The sequence below is a fragment of the Haliotis rufescens genome, unplaced genomic scaffold (assembly GCF_023055435.1).
Source record: "Haliotis rufescens isolate VD_foot unplaced genomic scaffold, xgHalRufe1.0.p SCAF_24, whole genome shotgun sequence".
NCBI classification, from domain to species: Eukaryota; Metazoa; Mollusca; class Gastropoda; order Lepetellida; family Haliotidae; genus Haliotis; species Haliotis rufescens.
The window spans coordinates 6,596,767-6,611,688 of record NW_025963935.1 but is presented as its reverse complement, the minus strand read 5'-3'; the positions used below and the strand labels follow the sequence as shown (position 1 = coordinate 6,611,688).

The window sequence follows — 14,922 nt, the reverse complement described above, 5'->3', positions numbered from 1 at the left end:
ATGGTTCAAGTTGTCTCTGTTCAACAGCTGTAGCCTGTGTCATTGATTTTAGTGATAGCTGACGTTGTAAGTTTACACGACTGATAATTTCTTCATCCAGTTTGTTTTGCTTTCCTCATACACGAAGAACCGAACAGCTTTATCGGAGTCATATACCCTTTCAACATTGAACATTAAGAACTTTGTGTCTTAAGGGTGCGTTTTGGAATTTTTAGAATGCGTTGGTTCAGCGGATGCTACGGGAATCGTAAAGCATGCATCACCAGAACTGTGCTGTTCCTTGGCTGTGCGTGTCTTTACTTCACGTTTGGAAAGCATCACATACAGGTAAGACATACCATGGGCTCATTGTGGACCTTTTAAAAAAATTGTATTATTAAAAAAATGTATTTGTTCATAATCGTAAGATCACTTGGAGAGTGATCACTTACTGTCTATGCTTCTTTCACAAAAGAAACCTAAATAACTTATGTCTTTTGCTACTTAAGGATATTTAGGTTTTTTAACGTGAAGTTGACTCGATATTCGGCTTTTGCATTGGACGAGAGGTGGGTCACATGAAAGCGAGATTGAAGTTAATACGTATATTGACAACACAATTTGGCGTTCATACGTTTATCACGAGACCGTGGTAAATGACTTAAACACTGACACACTACTTACACATTCCTGGAGGGATGCCTAGGAATTCCCCAGCACGAATAGATATAAACACGTTGTTTCTGATCATTTCGACTCTTTAATATTGAACTCAGAGTGAGATTGTATTAACGTCGTCGCAAGTTCCGATTTCCATAGTTGGACCATCTATTTATGAAGGTTCATATTCCAATGAACTCAAACAAAGTGAAAATCAATTCTTAAATCTCTTTGACACATCAGTATACTCCCCTTTCCAAGATGGTCCAATTCATCAACGATGACTGATAAATGTTACCGCCATAGGTCCACAAACAACGTCACGTGTCGGCCATTTTAACGCCTCGCACTTCATGTACACATACGTCATAAATCACAAAGAACAATCAAGATCGAAGTGTGGTTTATTTCACGATAACACATTGTTCTGTCACGACATCATTTTTGGAGGTTTAAACATGCGCTCGAAAAATGATGACGTCGTATATTGGACGACGTTAGTTTTGAGCGGGAAATGTCTCATGAGTTGTTCCCATAGATGTAGCTGGGCTACGCACATAAACGAGAATCGGTATTTGGAGAAATGGTACAGATAATCGACGCGAGGATTGTGAAAATATGCGGAAAATACAAATCTTAACCCTCCTGTTGATTCTAATTCAGGGAGTCATCCTTTTTAAAATTACCATAAATATTTTTTTATAGCTTGTGCATTTTAATTTAACGCACACACAGTGAAAGTCAATTCTTAAGTCATATTTACTACTTTTTAGCGGCTTTCCGTGTCCAACTGTCCGTCTGTCCTCGCATTCGCCCTCGTCTCGCCTCGACCTTATATACACTACTGCCTAGAAGTTCATTCCCCTTACACGCATGGGCACCGCGTTACGCAACCCGTATCCGACCCGTTGGTCACTCGTGCGGAACCCGTCCGACACGCGTGTGATACCCGTGTGCAACGCGTTGAACACGGGTTTTCGCCCCGTTCGTCACTCGTGTGCAACGCCTGACACACTCATTAGAGGGGGAACAAACTTTTGACCAACGGAGGACCCATGTTAAGCTGAACTTGGTGGTGGTAACAAGGAGAGACATTTTTTTATATCCTGACGAAAAATGCTAATATACATGTTATTTTTTGTACTTGCTGATGTCTCATTTTTATATGTGTGATTTTGTAGGAAAACATGAGTACTGGTGTGGCTTCTACATGATGTTTTGCGATCTGACATTAAATGTCTGTAGTACGCCTTTCAGTGATTATGTTTATGAGGCTTGGCGGGGCATTGTTTTTATTGGACCCTAATTACTTTATGACGGTTGGGTCTCTTTGTCTCAGCTCCATAGCTGTGATGCTGGAAAAGAGCAGCATTTAATTAATGAGAGTAGGTTATATCATGGAAGATAAACTTGAAGCAGACGGTTCTACTAATTACCGTGCCACAGGAAGAGACCTGTAGACGTGAGCGCGAGGTTGTGTATAAGATGGCCGTTGCATAATGGCCGGCAGGAGAGATAAACATTGAGCTTAAGCACTTTTGTTTCCACGGGTGTGTTGAATAGTTTCCCAGCGCTACTGTCAATATATCTTCTACTTGATCCTTGATACGTCATTTTGGCATTGAGAATATATTATTTTCAACGTACATTATTAGTTTACTAGTCATTTGTTTTTGAGTATTTGTCAATTGTGTTCAGCTAACAAGCAATAATGGTAATATATGGTGACATGTAAATATAAAACGTCTCACGTAAAACGTAGTAAGAACAATAGTAAATATAAATGTTCAAATCGCATAAAAATACAATTATAACAAGATTCATATGTAATTCTAAAACCTGTGTTCCACATTCAGAGCCAGACGGAAAACTGATTTAATAAAGGGAAGAAGCTTGCCCTTACACATATGTAGATACATCGACTGAATATGACTATATATGTAAATGTTAACATACTGTACCTATCTACACGAACTATAAAAAATGGGCACAGAGACGAAGGCTATAAATATCATACCTTATTCGATTTTTTCGATGATAAAGTACATTATTTCATAAATTCTGTTATTGATATCTAAAATCGATTTGCGATATCAATAAACATTTCATGGTATAATAAAATCATATTTTTGATATAAAATCATTCTTTGGTACCCATAAATGAATTATTGATATAAAATATGGAATAAATAGTAAAAAGGCGCCCTATATATTGTTTTTGTGGATTGTATTGATTAACGCGATTGCATTATGGTTATAGTGTTAATTGCTTGCTTAGCACAACGGTACTTTGATTCTGTAGCACAAAAAACATCACCCCGAATTACTGTGTAACGGTTAACCCGTTGTTTTCAGACGTTCCATTCAGACAAATAAATCAGGTGTGACAGTTACTGACGTCCTACCTATTCAGTATGTTTACGTATGATTACATGGCTGTGTGTGTGTGCATGTGTGTGTGTGGGTGTGTGTGGGTGTGTCGTATGTTAAGTCGACGTAAAAGCTATAATTGATGATGATAATATATGAATGTTATTGTAACAACCGCAGCGTGTGGAGATAGATTTAAATACGTTGGACACAGTAATATGTTTCAACACCTTTTGAAACGGTAAAATTAGATACATTTAAACGTTAGAGGCATATACACACTTGAATTGAAAGGTGTACAAAAAGTTATATTTCTTATAATAGAAGGTCCACAAGGGTATTCAGAAAAGAACCGTATCTCGTTTCGACAAAAATAGTTCTCTTGACATTCAATACTGGACATTTCCCCACACACAGGTTTTTGTTGTTGCCCAAATGATACTGTGAGTATTGGAGCTTGCCAAAGGTAACATTTAATTATTAGAGGAAATTGATAGTAAATACTTAATACCATGTATACAGGATATATTCAGGAGTTTTATCCATTTTTTTCCCCTGTGTGTAATCCTGATGGAAAGAAGTCACTCATGCATTCTATGTAATAGAAGATCAGACTTGGTTAGAATCTGTGATTATCTGTAACAACTTCCAACTGGGGACATTTGAGTGAACTTGGCAAGTGGTGGTGAATTTTGATATTGTCAAATTGTACATAAATTTGTGTTTAAATCATAAATATTCAAAGGGACTGTTCCCTACACCCGTCCATATCTTAATTAATAAACATTATTTATCATATAATGGTAGGTTTCTCGGCAGGATAAAGCCAACGGATAAAAACGATATCCGTTGGGGTCATATGCGGATAGAGATGCTAATATCAAAGGTCAAGTAGGGACTACTTTCACTGTTTATAAACAAACATGGCGTCGCACTTGTCATTCGGCGATCGAGTCAGAATTAACCATCGGGAATCTGGATAAACTACAGGCATAATTGCTATCATTATCAAAAGAACAGTCTAATATACTGAAAATCTGTGTCTAACTGTGACGCAGCTAAGGCATTTTATAAGTTTTGGCAACTTTGGAGAAGCGGGATCAGTAGCCATATCTGTGCTTGTAGACCTCTGCGGCTTGAAACCTTCTCCACAAATTAAAATAGTTGGATTTGACGGAAATAAGTTTGAATTGTTACCTTGTTTCGTTTTGTCGCTGTGTGTACATCTGAGTACATTTCTTATCGCTATGACAGGACAGACCGACTGCCAACAACGTCTGACCGTGCCCGTGACGTCTCATAGACTAGGATTAGAGTAGCTTCCCTTTGACAAAGGGCAGTTACTCTAGCGGACAGACCGATGGATTGCCGCAAAAGGCAATTAAAAACAATTGTTGTTTTGCGTATATGTTGCTTCGCCGCTGTATAAGAAACAGATTTCAGTTGGAACTATATTGGTTTCTGTCACTGTCCGACTGACACATCACTTACCCTGTGACGTAATAAATATTAATGCGCGCATTCAAGGGAAACTCGCAATGTTTCGGTAATGTTTGTGAGAGAGGGAAAGCGATTTTGAAGCACAGAATTAAAGAATGACATTATATGATAAAGATGTTATCACGCTTGTGTGTTTGGGGATGGTAAATATCCTGTATTAGGAATAAACACTATGTATTTAGCTCGCCAAGGCTCGCTAAATACAATGTTTATTCCTAATGCAGGATATTTACCATCCCCAAACACACTCGCGTGATAACCTCTATTTATTGTATGGATTATATAAAGATTTTATCTAAGTATATGTTTGACATTTTGCGTGCATGAAAGATAGGATTAAGGGAGAAAGGAAGTATTTTCCTAAAAGTTTCCAATAACTAATGGAGGAAATTGGAAATGGCTGAACCTGTAGAAAGCATCACATCCGTGACAGATGTGACAGATATCACAGGGTGACATTCAACAGGCCTATTACCTTGTGATCACGTTAGCGTTTTTCTTAAGAGCTTAGAAAAAAGATAAAAACAAATTGAAGTGAACTACATTTGAAAATGGGAGAAGAAATTGAAAGTCAATGTTTTTTTATCATAAACAACTCTCTGTTCAGTAAACAACAGTTGTTATTTTAGTACTTTCAAGAGGAATCCCAAACCTTCTCTTAGTCTGTTATGATATATTATGTCAAAGTGAAAACAAAAAAACATTAACATGCAACAAATAATTTTAATTGGACTTGTTAATTTGCTTATTGTTCATATGCATGTGTTCAGATTAATGAAAACATATACTATATCAACTATAATATGCTTCCGCGTATGAATGCGTGTAGTACTTGCATACTGGCTCCCCAGTTCTCAAAAAAATTTATATGAAAGCAAAGTTTTGTGTTTAATTAACCTAATCTCTCATGTCAGAGACTGATTTCAAACCGCATGTCTTGGTGTTACACAGCCAGTGTCCCAACTCTCGTGTATCTACTTTAATTGTTCGCCCTCTCGATCTAACGTTCTAACATTTCAGGGCATAGACATCGTCTTATACACAACATATGCGTTCTGGACATATAATCTTTCGGTTCCATAGCCTGTACTGTCTTAAAATTCACTTTATTAGCCTTTGAATGTTACGTCTAGTACACACAAACAGGACCGTTTAGCCTATATAAGGAATGTAGCAGTCAGTGGATCTTTCAGTTTGCTGACTCACTGTTGGTTATATCCGTTTTCTTTTAGCAAATAAGGGGATAGTTAGTAACACAAAAATACGATATACAAAGATTTCTTTTCACAACTATCATAAAATCATTCGACACTGACACTGCATCAAACCCCGCGGTAGACTGGACACAGTTATGTGCGCACCGATTATATAATCCCTACCGACGGGGTTGGGTGGTGGTTTGGTCTGTTGTCTAATAAATGCTGGGCGGCGCCTTTGATCTCGCCTCCAACCATGCATGTAGTAGAAGTAAAAGATGATCAGGATGGCCTGGAAATAAACAAGATTATTTCTTGTTGCATATCAAGGCACCAATTCATCTGTCATTGGGGTTTTGTTATGTATGTGTAGCCCAGTGTATCGACAATTAAACCGGAATGTTTCATATCTACACGCCAGGTATTTGCCCACACCAAATATGTTTTTGCTTAATTGCGTCAGTGTGGTTTATCAACACTTGTATAACGCTTGCGTCAGTGTGGTATATCAACACTTGTATAAGGCTTATTCACACTTGGTGTGGCAGACTGAAATTGAACATTATCATAGCTTCAGCAGGGATAACAGATGTCATAAGACACAACTTTATTGTTTTTTCAGGCCACAGACTGTGACATATGAAGATCATACATATATATGTTAAAGTTACTTCTTTGATAGGCATGTAGAAGTTGCAGTACTAAGTAAGGATAAGATTAATGGATGAACAACTTCTTTAAAACAATTAAGAGCGACGTTTCGGTGTTGGTAAACATGCTTGATAATGGTGTTAGAACCTACACTGAAACGTCGCTCTTAATTGTAATAAAGAAGTTTTTCATCCATAAATCTTATCCTTACTTATTTTTAAGTTACATGGGCAGCAGGCTAGATTATGTACATCAATACAGTGCAAATATTGTGTTCAATAAAAGAAAACGTTGATAGCTTTTTAACACCCCTTTTTTGTACTATTAAACAAACTGTCGACATATTCGCTTTTTGTTATAACATCTAGGTAACAAATAATATCTATTTCCGAAATCCACGAGCATAAGTGTTGTCAAACCTAAATACATAATCAGGGCGGCCAGTTTTGACCTGCCAAGTGCCTTAAAGTGAGTTTATTCTTAAACATGCCAAAAGCGATTGACCTTACAATATAGCTGGGAATTGTCTCTCCCACGGTTATGGGTAATGACGTATTGTATAATATTACTGGGGAATGTTCAAATTAGTTGCTGTCATTTACTCCAACGTCAAGCGTTTTAACAGGATCATAACTTTGGTTATATATTAACTCCCTGCCTCTATGTCTTAAGTTGTTAATAGGTAATTGCAGTCCAAATTTATCAACTTATTAATCTATTGTTGCAAACGTGACTGATTTGTTTACACAATAAGCAAGGTAATTCATCATGAACCTGTGAATGGCGTGATGGCCATAGCCTTGTGTATCAAAGTTTGAAATACCGAGTGAAACACAGACGAGGTCCCTGCATACACTGGAAATTATGTATGCTGCATGTCCAGCCACCATGAATATATCTAGTGATCTTTTCGCGATTCCGAGCCTTGCGCAAAACCATTGTCACCACCTGGTTGAGTGGCTTCCTTCCATCAACGTGAAAGGATTACACACAACCAATTCCCTCTAATAATTAACTGTTACCTTTGGTATCCCTTGCAATACTCATTATGTTAACATCGCAAACCCTAACGAGATTCTGTGTACATGGTCAAACCAGGTGATTGTGAAGATCTCAAATTCTATCAAAGTCACACAACATGGCTGTTCATATTCATTACCAATCTTCGCTTAGAATTAGTGATACATATTAGAATCCAACAAAAAACTTTCTCTTATTAATTCTTACAATTGCACACAGACTACTGCAGAATGACATGGTATCCATTTGCTAGTTTAGTTTAGTTTAAACATATTTTATTCACAGAACAAAATGAGAATTGTATTGGGGATAAGTTCTTGCAACTTAGTAAACCCCTCTCCGCTTAAAATATGTACAAATATACAGATGCAAGATAAATAAATTTGCTTCAGTCAGTAAAAGTCAGACTTTCAACATTTACACATCAATATATTTGTGTAAGTGTGTTACGTTATAATTATTCCATTGTGTATATTACTACCTACTTTACCAATTGAAATATGATTCCATTAGGTTAAATATGAACAAATTATGATGAAAATCGTCAATAGGATATATTACAATTAAGTACAAAACAAATAAATAAGAAAACTAAGTTCATTCTAGTAATTAATCCTCTTCTGGACAACCATAGAAATGAAATTCCAATGCGTTTATATATACATATAATTATACTACAACGTACGATAACGACCTCAATCCTCCCCCACACCCATACTTTAATGACGACAAGGATAGGTTCTAGTCATTTAACGCCTTTGACACTAAACTTATAAGGTTATTACAATTTACGTAAAAAGTTATTATATTTTACCGCAAGTAGAGATTATTACAATTTACGTCAATTTTTATTCAATTTGCGTATTTCAATTTGCGTCAAATATTATTACAATTTACGTTGTTATTACAATTTACGTCAAAATTATTACAATTTGCTGCAAGTATTACAATTTACCTTTTTATTACAATTTACGTTGTAACAGGCTCGTTTATTTACCGCAAGTAGAGATAATTTCAATTTACGTCAATTTTTATTACAATTTGCGTATTACAATTTGCGTCAAATATTATTACAATTTACGTTGTTATTACAATTTACGTCAAAATTATTTCAATTTGCTGCAAGAATTACAATTTACCTTTTTATTACAATTTACGTTGTAACAGGCTCGTTTATTTACAAATCGCCGTCATATAGCTGGACTATTGTTGAGTGTGGCGTTAAACAACAAACAGACAAAACTTGATCTGTAGTTTCTAAATGAAGAAGGCGTTGTTTACTTGTGTGTAGCGGGTTACTATTTTGGGGGGTTTGGAACATAGTCCGCTTGAATGCATATTTATTCTGATTCTGTGGGTCACAATATTGGTATGAGTGTGCCATCCATACAAGCAAGCACTTGAGTGAATCTACCAACATCACTATACGAATCTTTGGGGTACTGAATGGAACCGAATCATCACCTGCACTCTCCTTTTACCTCTGCAATTTGCAAAAGCTCAATATCGTACATTTCAGAAGCTGCTTCTCAGAACGAAGTAATACATTTCATAAAGCTGTGTAACAATAATAATGAAAAAATAATATATGTACATTCATATCCTACTGACCTCTAGTCTTGGCTGTAGCTAACCTAATTTGGTCTCACTTGGAGACTTCAAATATGTGTCAAGCTTTATGTTATGGTTACTGATTCCACAATAACCCCTTCGAATGATATTAAAATACTCTGAACACTGACAAATTCCCCACTGAAATTGTTTTGTTTTCAGCAAATTGTGTTCAGATCTCAAAAGAGCCCCCGGTTTCTGTTGCGTTCTGATTCCCAAAATGAAACGCAGAAATTGGTACGTATACAACTACATTGTCAAATCAGTAAAAAAAACACACAAGATCAATGAACAAGACACAAATTGTACTGAATAGACAGGATTAGCGTTACCATCACAAAAGGCAACACAATGGCTCAAATATGTGGCAAAAGCGATAAATACATAAGCATTCAGGAATTTCCAGTATTTGTCACAGTTTTGTGAATTGCGTTAACATAAAAACTAAATAATAACAATACATTCATATTATACTGATTTCTGAGATCAATAGGATAAATTACAAAGCCAATTTACAGCCAGGCTCTTCTCACTTGATGAAACTTTGCAAAGCTGATCATCAAGGTTAAAATTAAAGTGTCATATATTCTTAAAGTGAAACACAACACCAGTCTCTGAGAAATTGGCATCACAAGTCAGTATCTCGTGTGTCCGCCATGTGCATTGATGACTGCCGTGTAACTTCGATACATGGAATGGATGAGGCGGTTGATGAAGTCCTATAGACACTTGTGCCCACATTCTGAGGAACGCATGACGCAGTTCAGCTGCAGTTGTCGGCCTTGGTCGGACGTCATTCAGCCGTCTTTGAATCTCGTCCCACATGTGCTCAATGGGATTTAAATTGGGACTGAGGGCAGCCCAATGCATGGTTCTGATACCAATCTGCTGGAGGATGTCTCTTGTTGCTCTCGCAGTGTGGGCACAGGCGTTATCACGCTGAAACTCGTGTTTGCGGCCACGTGCCAAATTAGGTATGGCGTGTGGTCTCAAGACTTGATCAATGTATCGAGCTGCTGTGACACCATTGCCTCTCACTGGACTGATGTTCTGGAAGATCAGAGGGCCGACCCTCTGTGCAAGGCCGATTCACCCCCACACCATGATGCTCAAACCACCCAACGAGTCTCTCTCAACACCACAAGCATCCGAATAACGTTCCCCACGGCGTCGCCAGACTCTTTCTCTCTCTCTGCCATCTGCTGATGAGCTACAGTAACGGCTCTCGTCTGATAAGAGGACTCTTCTCCACTGCTAGTGGCGCCAATGCTGGTGCTGTGTTGCCCACTGAAGACGGTCCCTGTGATGACGTGGTGTCAGAATGGGTCGTCGGTGTTGCCTGTGACAGTGGAGGTGTCTGCTCGTCAATCGTCGGCCCACTAATGTGTCGCTGGTGTGTCCCCCTGGTCTGTCGAGCAGTTTCCGCAGCAGTAACAAAGCGATCTTGAAGATGCTGTCGCACAATCTGACGATCCTGACGTCGGGTGGTGACCCTTGGTCTTCCACTACGTGGTCAGCCATCTGTAGTGTTGTTGGTCTGGTACCGTTGCTGGAGCCTGTATATGGTCCTTACGTGGACTTCAAATGCACTGGCTACTTGCCCAGCTTGCAATCGTCTAAGGGCTTGGTATCGCTGATTTCTTGTCAATCTTAAAATGTGGTAGCACTTCAATAACGAATGAATGTTATCCGATCTGGGTATTAGATTCATTAAATGTAAGTGCGAGACTGTGTGAACGACAACACCCTTATAACGTTGACACACGTAACCAGCTTTCAAGATTGCGTAAGACCCGTATATTGTGCAGTGTCTGAAAACAGGGCGCGCGACGGGCCCGTAAAAAAAAGTTCAAAACTAAGCAAAATAATGGGGGAGCACATACACAAACTACGTGATCCCCCTGGTAATCAGACCAGTACTCCGAAAAAACTGATGAACAGAGACAACTGGAACCATAAAGGAGAAAGATCGATTTAACCAACATGGCGGACGAGGACAAGCATGGCCCAGACACTCGCTCTGACGATATTACGCTAAAAGCAAGGGTCCTGGAGATAAGGAAAAACGGAAAATTGATGTCCCGTGAGTACAACGAAATGAAAAAAATCTATTGAGTTTATTCATAATGCCATAGCTAAAATAAGAACACAGGTACGCCTCGAAAAGGCGTCAAATGCAATGAAGAAAAACTTGCAGCAATGGAAACTTGATTAACCAGACTAGAAAATGAGGTTCTTGAGAATCAGTTCTGATTCAATCTACTCTTCTATTGTCTTAACAAAACACGAGGCAGAGATCGATTATTAAAATAATTTAGCAATTTTTTTAAGATACAACAACCTCGGTTTGGATAAACAGGATATAGTGGAAACAGGGTTATTCTCCTTGTTCCTTAATGGGAATGGATAAAGTATAAAATATTGCAAATTTCAATAAAAGCTAGACATTGGAAGGGAAGAGAAGTGAAGCAGCAATACGTGAAAGCACTCAATGAATCGGAAGCTACTATCCAAAAAAGCCAAAAGTTTTTTTATTAAAACGAGAAGTAATTGATTTAAGGAAGGTGAAAAGAGTAAACATAATATAGGAAAGATAACACAAATTAAAACTCAAAAGTGGATGAAATTGAAATGCTCCACCAACTTCATATATTCTATAAAGATCAATATTCACAACAGAAACTGATTTGAAACTGACTGAGGTGCAAAAGGAAATATCACAGAAAATGATTTAAGACATTCATTGTGTAGCATTAAAAGTAACAAGTCCCCAGGATGTCACGGCGTGTCTGCAGAGTTTCCTCAATATTTGGTGGAAATCTCAAAAAGTCATTCTTGAATTATGTCAACCATTTCTTCCAAACTTGTTAACAATATCTCAAAAAGAGAAATTATTACACTTTTAGATAAACACGGAAAAGACACGTCAATGATTGAAAACAAGAGACCAATTACATTGTTAGATGTATATTTTAAATAATTGCAAAGCTGTTACAAATAGACTAAAGTCTCTCTTGCCAGTTCATCCTCTCAAATTGGGTTCATTAAAGGCAGATATATCAGGGAGGCTATTAGATGTTTGTCAGATCTGTTGGAAATGTATGATGATTCTGATGAAGGTTTTATTGTGTCTTCAGATTTTCAAAAGGCTTTTGATTTTAGGGAAAAATGTTTTTGGACTGAAGATGTATAATTTGGTTTTCTATTTGTTATCATTCCCCAGGAATTTGTGTTATTAATAAAGGTAGATCTACACAATCGATTCTTTCATTTGTAGGAGTGAGGCAAGGCTGTCCCTTAAGCCCATATATTTGTATTACATGATTAGAAGCCTTCAATATAAAATTATCAAACAGTAATGATATACGAGGAATTTGTATAGGTCATAAAGAAAGAAAAGGATCTGTTTTGCTGACGATATCAACTTAACTCTTACATATGTGAAATCAGTTGAAAAAGCTTTTAAATATTATAATCAAACTCGAAAGGTAACTGGTTTCAAAATCAATCCCCTCAAAAGTAGTACCATGCTAATTAAGAATCTCCCACAATGAACATGTATAAGTGGCAGTAGTATATAATGGAGTTAAGTGTCTCAGTATTTAACTGTTTCGAAATAATAATATCTTGGCTGCAGAAAATCTAAGACCACAAATCTAGAAATCTAACAATATATGGAGGGCTTTACTTTCTAAAGGAAAAGGCTGCTCTTGATTAATATATCGAAGTAGTAGGATGCAAGTACTATACTTAACAAGAAAGGAAATTAACGCTGAATCACTTAAGATTACTTGGAATTATAAACGAGAAAAGGGTAAAATAACTGCTTAAATAAACTCGAGTGATAATGGAGAAGCATCAGTATTTAAATTTGATAATATGTGTAAATTCCTATATCTTGCGTGGATTCCAAGATCTTTTTCAACAAAAGGTTGTTGGAAACTTATTCTTGATTTGCCTTTCAATGGAGTAGGGGGATTAAACTTGAGGTATTGGTTCCATCATTTCATGAATATTTGTTGAATTCATGGAAGAATACTGTTAACAAAGATAATATATTTAACCAATTTTTTTGGAATGATAATTTGGTTACTGTGAATGGAAAATCTTTTTATAATGAAAGCTGGTTAAAGCGGGTGTTATTTTTGTTAGGAATATATATTATGACGATGGTAATGTAATGAGTAAACCTGAACTGCAAGTCGAGTGCAACTTTAAAGTTTTGCAATAAGATCTATCCAAAGGGCAGTTGGTTGTAATATGTTATATCCATTAAGACCAAGAAGACCTGACTGAGATCTTGATAGCTGATAGAAATTGAGGGGAATGATAATAAGAAATTAGGTCTAGAATGTATTATCAGGTTTTGCATAACAGTAGAGTTACTTTGCCATATACAATTCACAACACTCCTAATATTAAGGTTATGACTGCTGATATGTGTAAGTTACCTGTGCAAAACAAGATGAAAGAATTGTAGTTCACGAATTTTGATAACATAATACTTTGCAGAAAATGGTTATTCCAAATTAATTGTGTAGATGTGGAACATGACACTCATTTTTGTTCTTTTTTTAATATAAGAACGTTTCTGCTTTGCTAAAGGAATATAAACACTTTCGTAGAACATATACTTCACAACAGTGGTCTTTAGAAACTTATATGTACATGTATGGATCTTAAATTTGAAATGTTTCATTTCCAAATCACACGATTCAAATGTGATAAGATCAACTAAGAATGCTAAATTGAGATAGGTCTTGTTAACATTCAAATTGAAAGTCTTATGAAGGATATTATTTAGTATGCTCTTATGTGAAAAATACATTCAAAATCAGAAGTCCTTGACCACGCGCACATGGATGGTTTGTTGTAAAAGCGAGGTGAGTGTCCATGGTAATAAAAGCAAACAAAAAACAAACAAAAGAAAAAAAAAAAAAAGCCTTCAAGATGGCCATACTACACTATTAAAGCTGGATAAAGAAAGAAGGTCAATAATTCTATTGCTTTAGTATGCAACAAGTTGACAGACTGAGACAAAGTTTGTACCGTTGTTTCTTCTTACCCTGTGATTGAGTTTCATCAATTTATTAAAACAGGAACTGCTCAACACATTCGCCAGCAAGTGCTTGCATCATGGTATTCCTATATTTGTCATCGAACCATCCGTACTGCAGCACCTGTTGTCTGCCAATGAGTCGGAACCTCCCTGTATCCTGTGCTCGGCCGGAGATGTCATCTCACTGGGGGTGTTCGGAGCAGACTGGGACAAAGGGGTATGTTAAAACCATAACACATTGCAAAATTTATTGAGGGCAAAGACACTTTTCTCCATCAATATTACCGGCCCATGTAAATTGTCAAGTTGGACACCAGAGCCTTCGGTGGTCATCCAAAATGGTTCAAGCCAAGAGGGTAATTGGCTATCATGTCGTCTGGTACATCTACATTGAAGTATCTTGCCGAATTTACTAATCTCCCTATCATACCTTCTCATTCTCAGGTGATCTTTCAATACCAAACTTGATCACATAATAATGTATTTATGATAAATTGCGTGAGTGAGTTAAACGTCAACGTCACATCAATATTTCAGTCATATCGTGACGAGAACTATATATATATGTATCGTCGTTGGACAAGGCAATAACTAGATTATCACAGTTTCGATTTAAAAGTAGTTGAGAGCATTTAAAAGAAGTTATTGTTCAACAACACAAAATAAAAAGGGTTATAGATCGCCAGCAACCAAAGTCAGGCCACCATACTAGGGACCCTGGGGACTTTCGAAATTCCGCGGTTCCACAGTAGGATTTATACCGTTCCTTCAGCTGCTGGTGATGGGGGGGGGGGGGGGTGGGGTGGGGGGGGGGGGGGGGGTGGGGGGGGACACTTACAATCTAATAAAAGAGCCGTGAAGATCCTTGGTAGAATA

General features: G+C 37.2%; 1 protein-coding gene across 4 annotated transcripts in view; it reads left to right on the top strand.

Annotated features, from left to right (window-relative positions):
* Window positions 1-96: 96 nt before the first annotated feature.
* The window catches only part of LOC124113549 (ribitol-5-phosphate transferase FKTN-like), a 29,492-nt gene continuing 14,666 nt past the window's right edge, over window positions 97-14,922 (top strand). For all 4 annotated transcript variants that reach the window (XM_048402092.1, XM_048402090.1, XM_048402089.1 and 1 more), the window contains exons 1-2: window positions 97-327; window positions 14,087-14,263. In XM_048402092.1, the coding sequence (XP_048258049.1) occupies window positions 217-327; window positions 14,087-14,263 (288 nt within the window). In that variant the 5' untranslated portion in view covers window positions 97-216. The remainder of the gene's footprint in view (window positions 328-14,086; window positions 14,264-14,922) is intronic.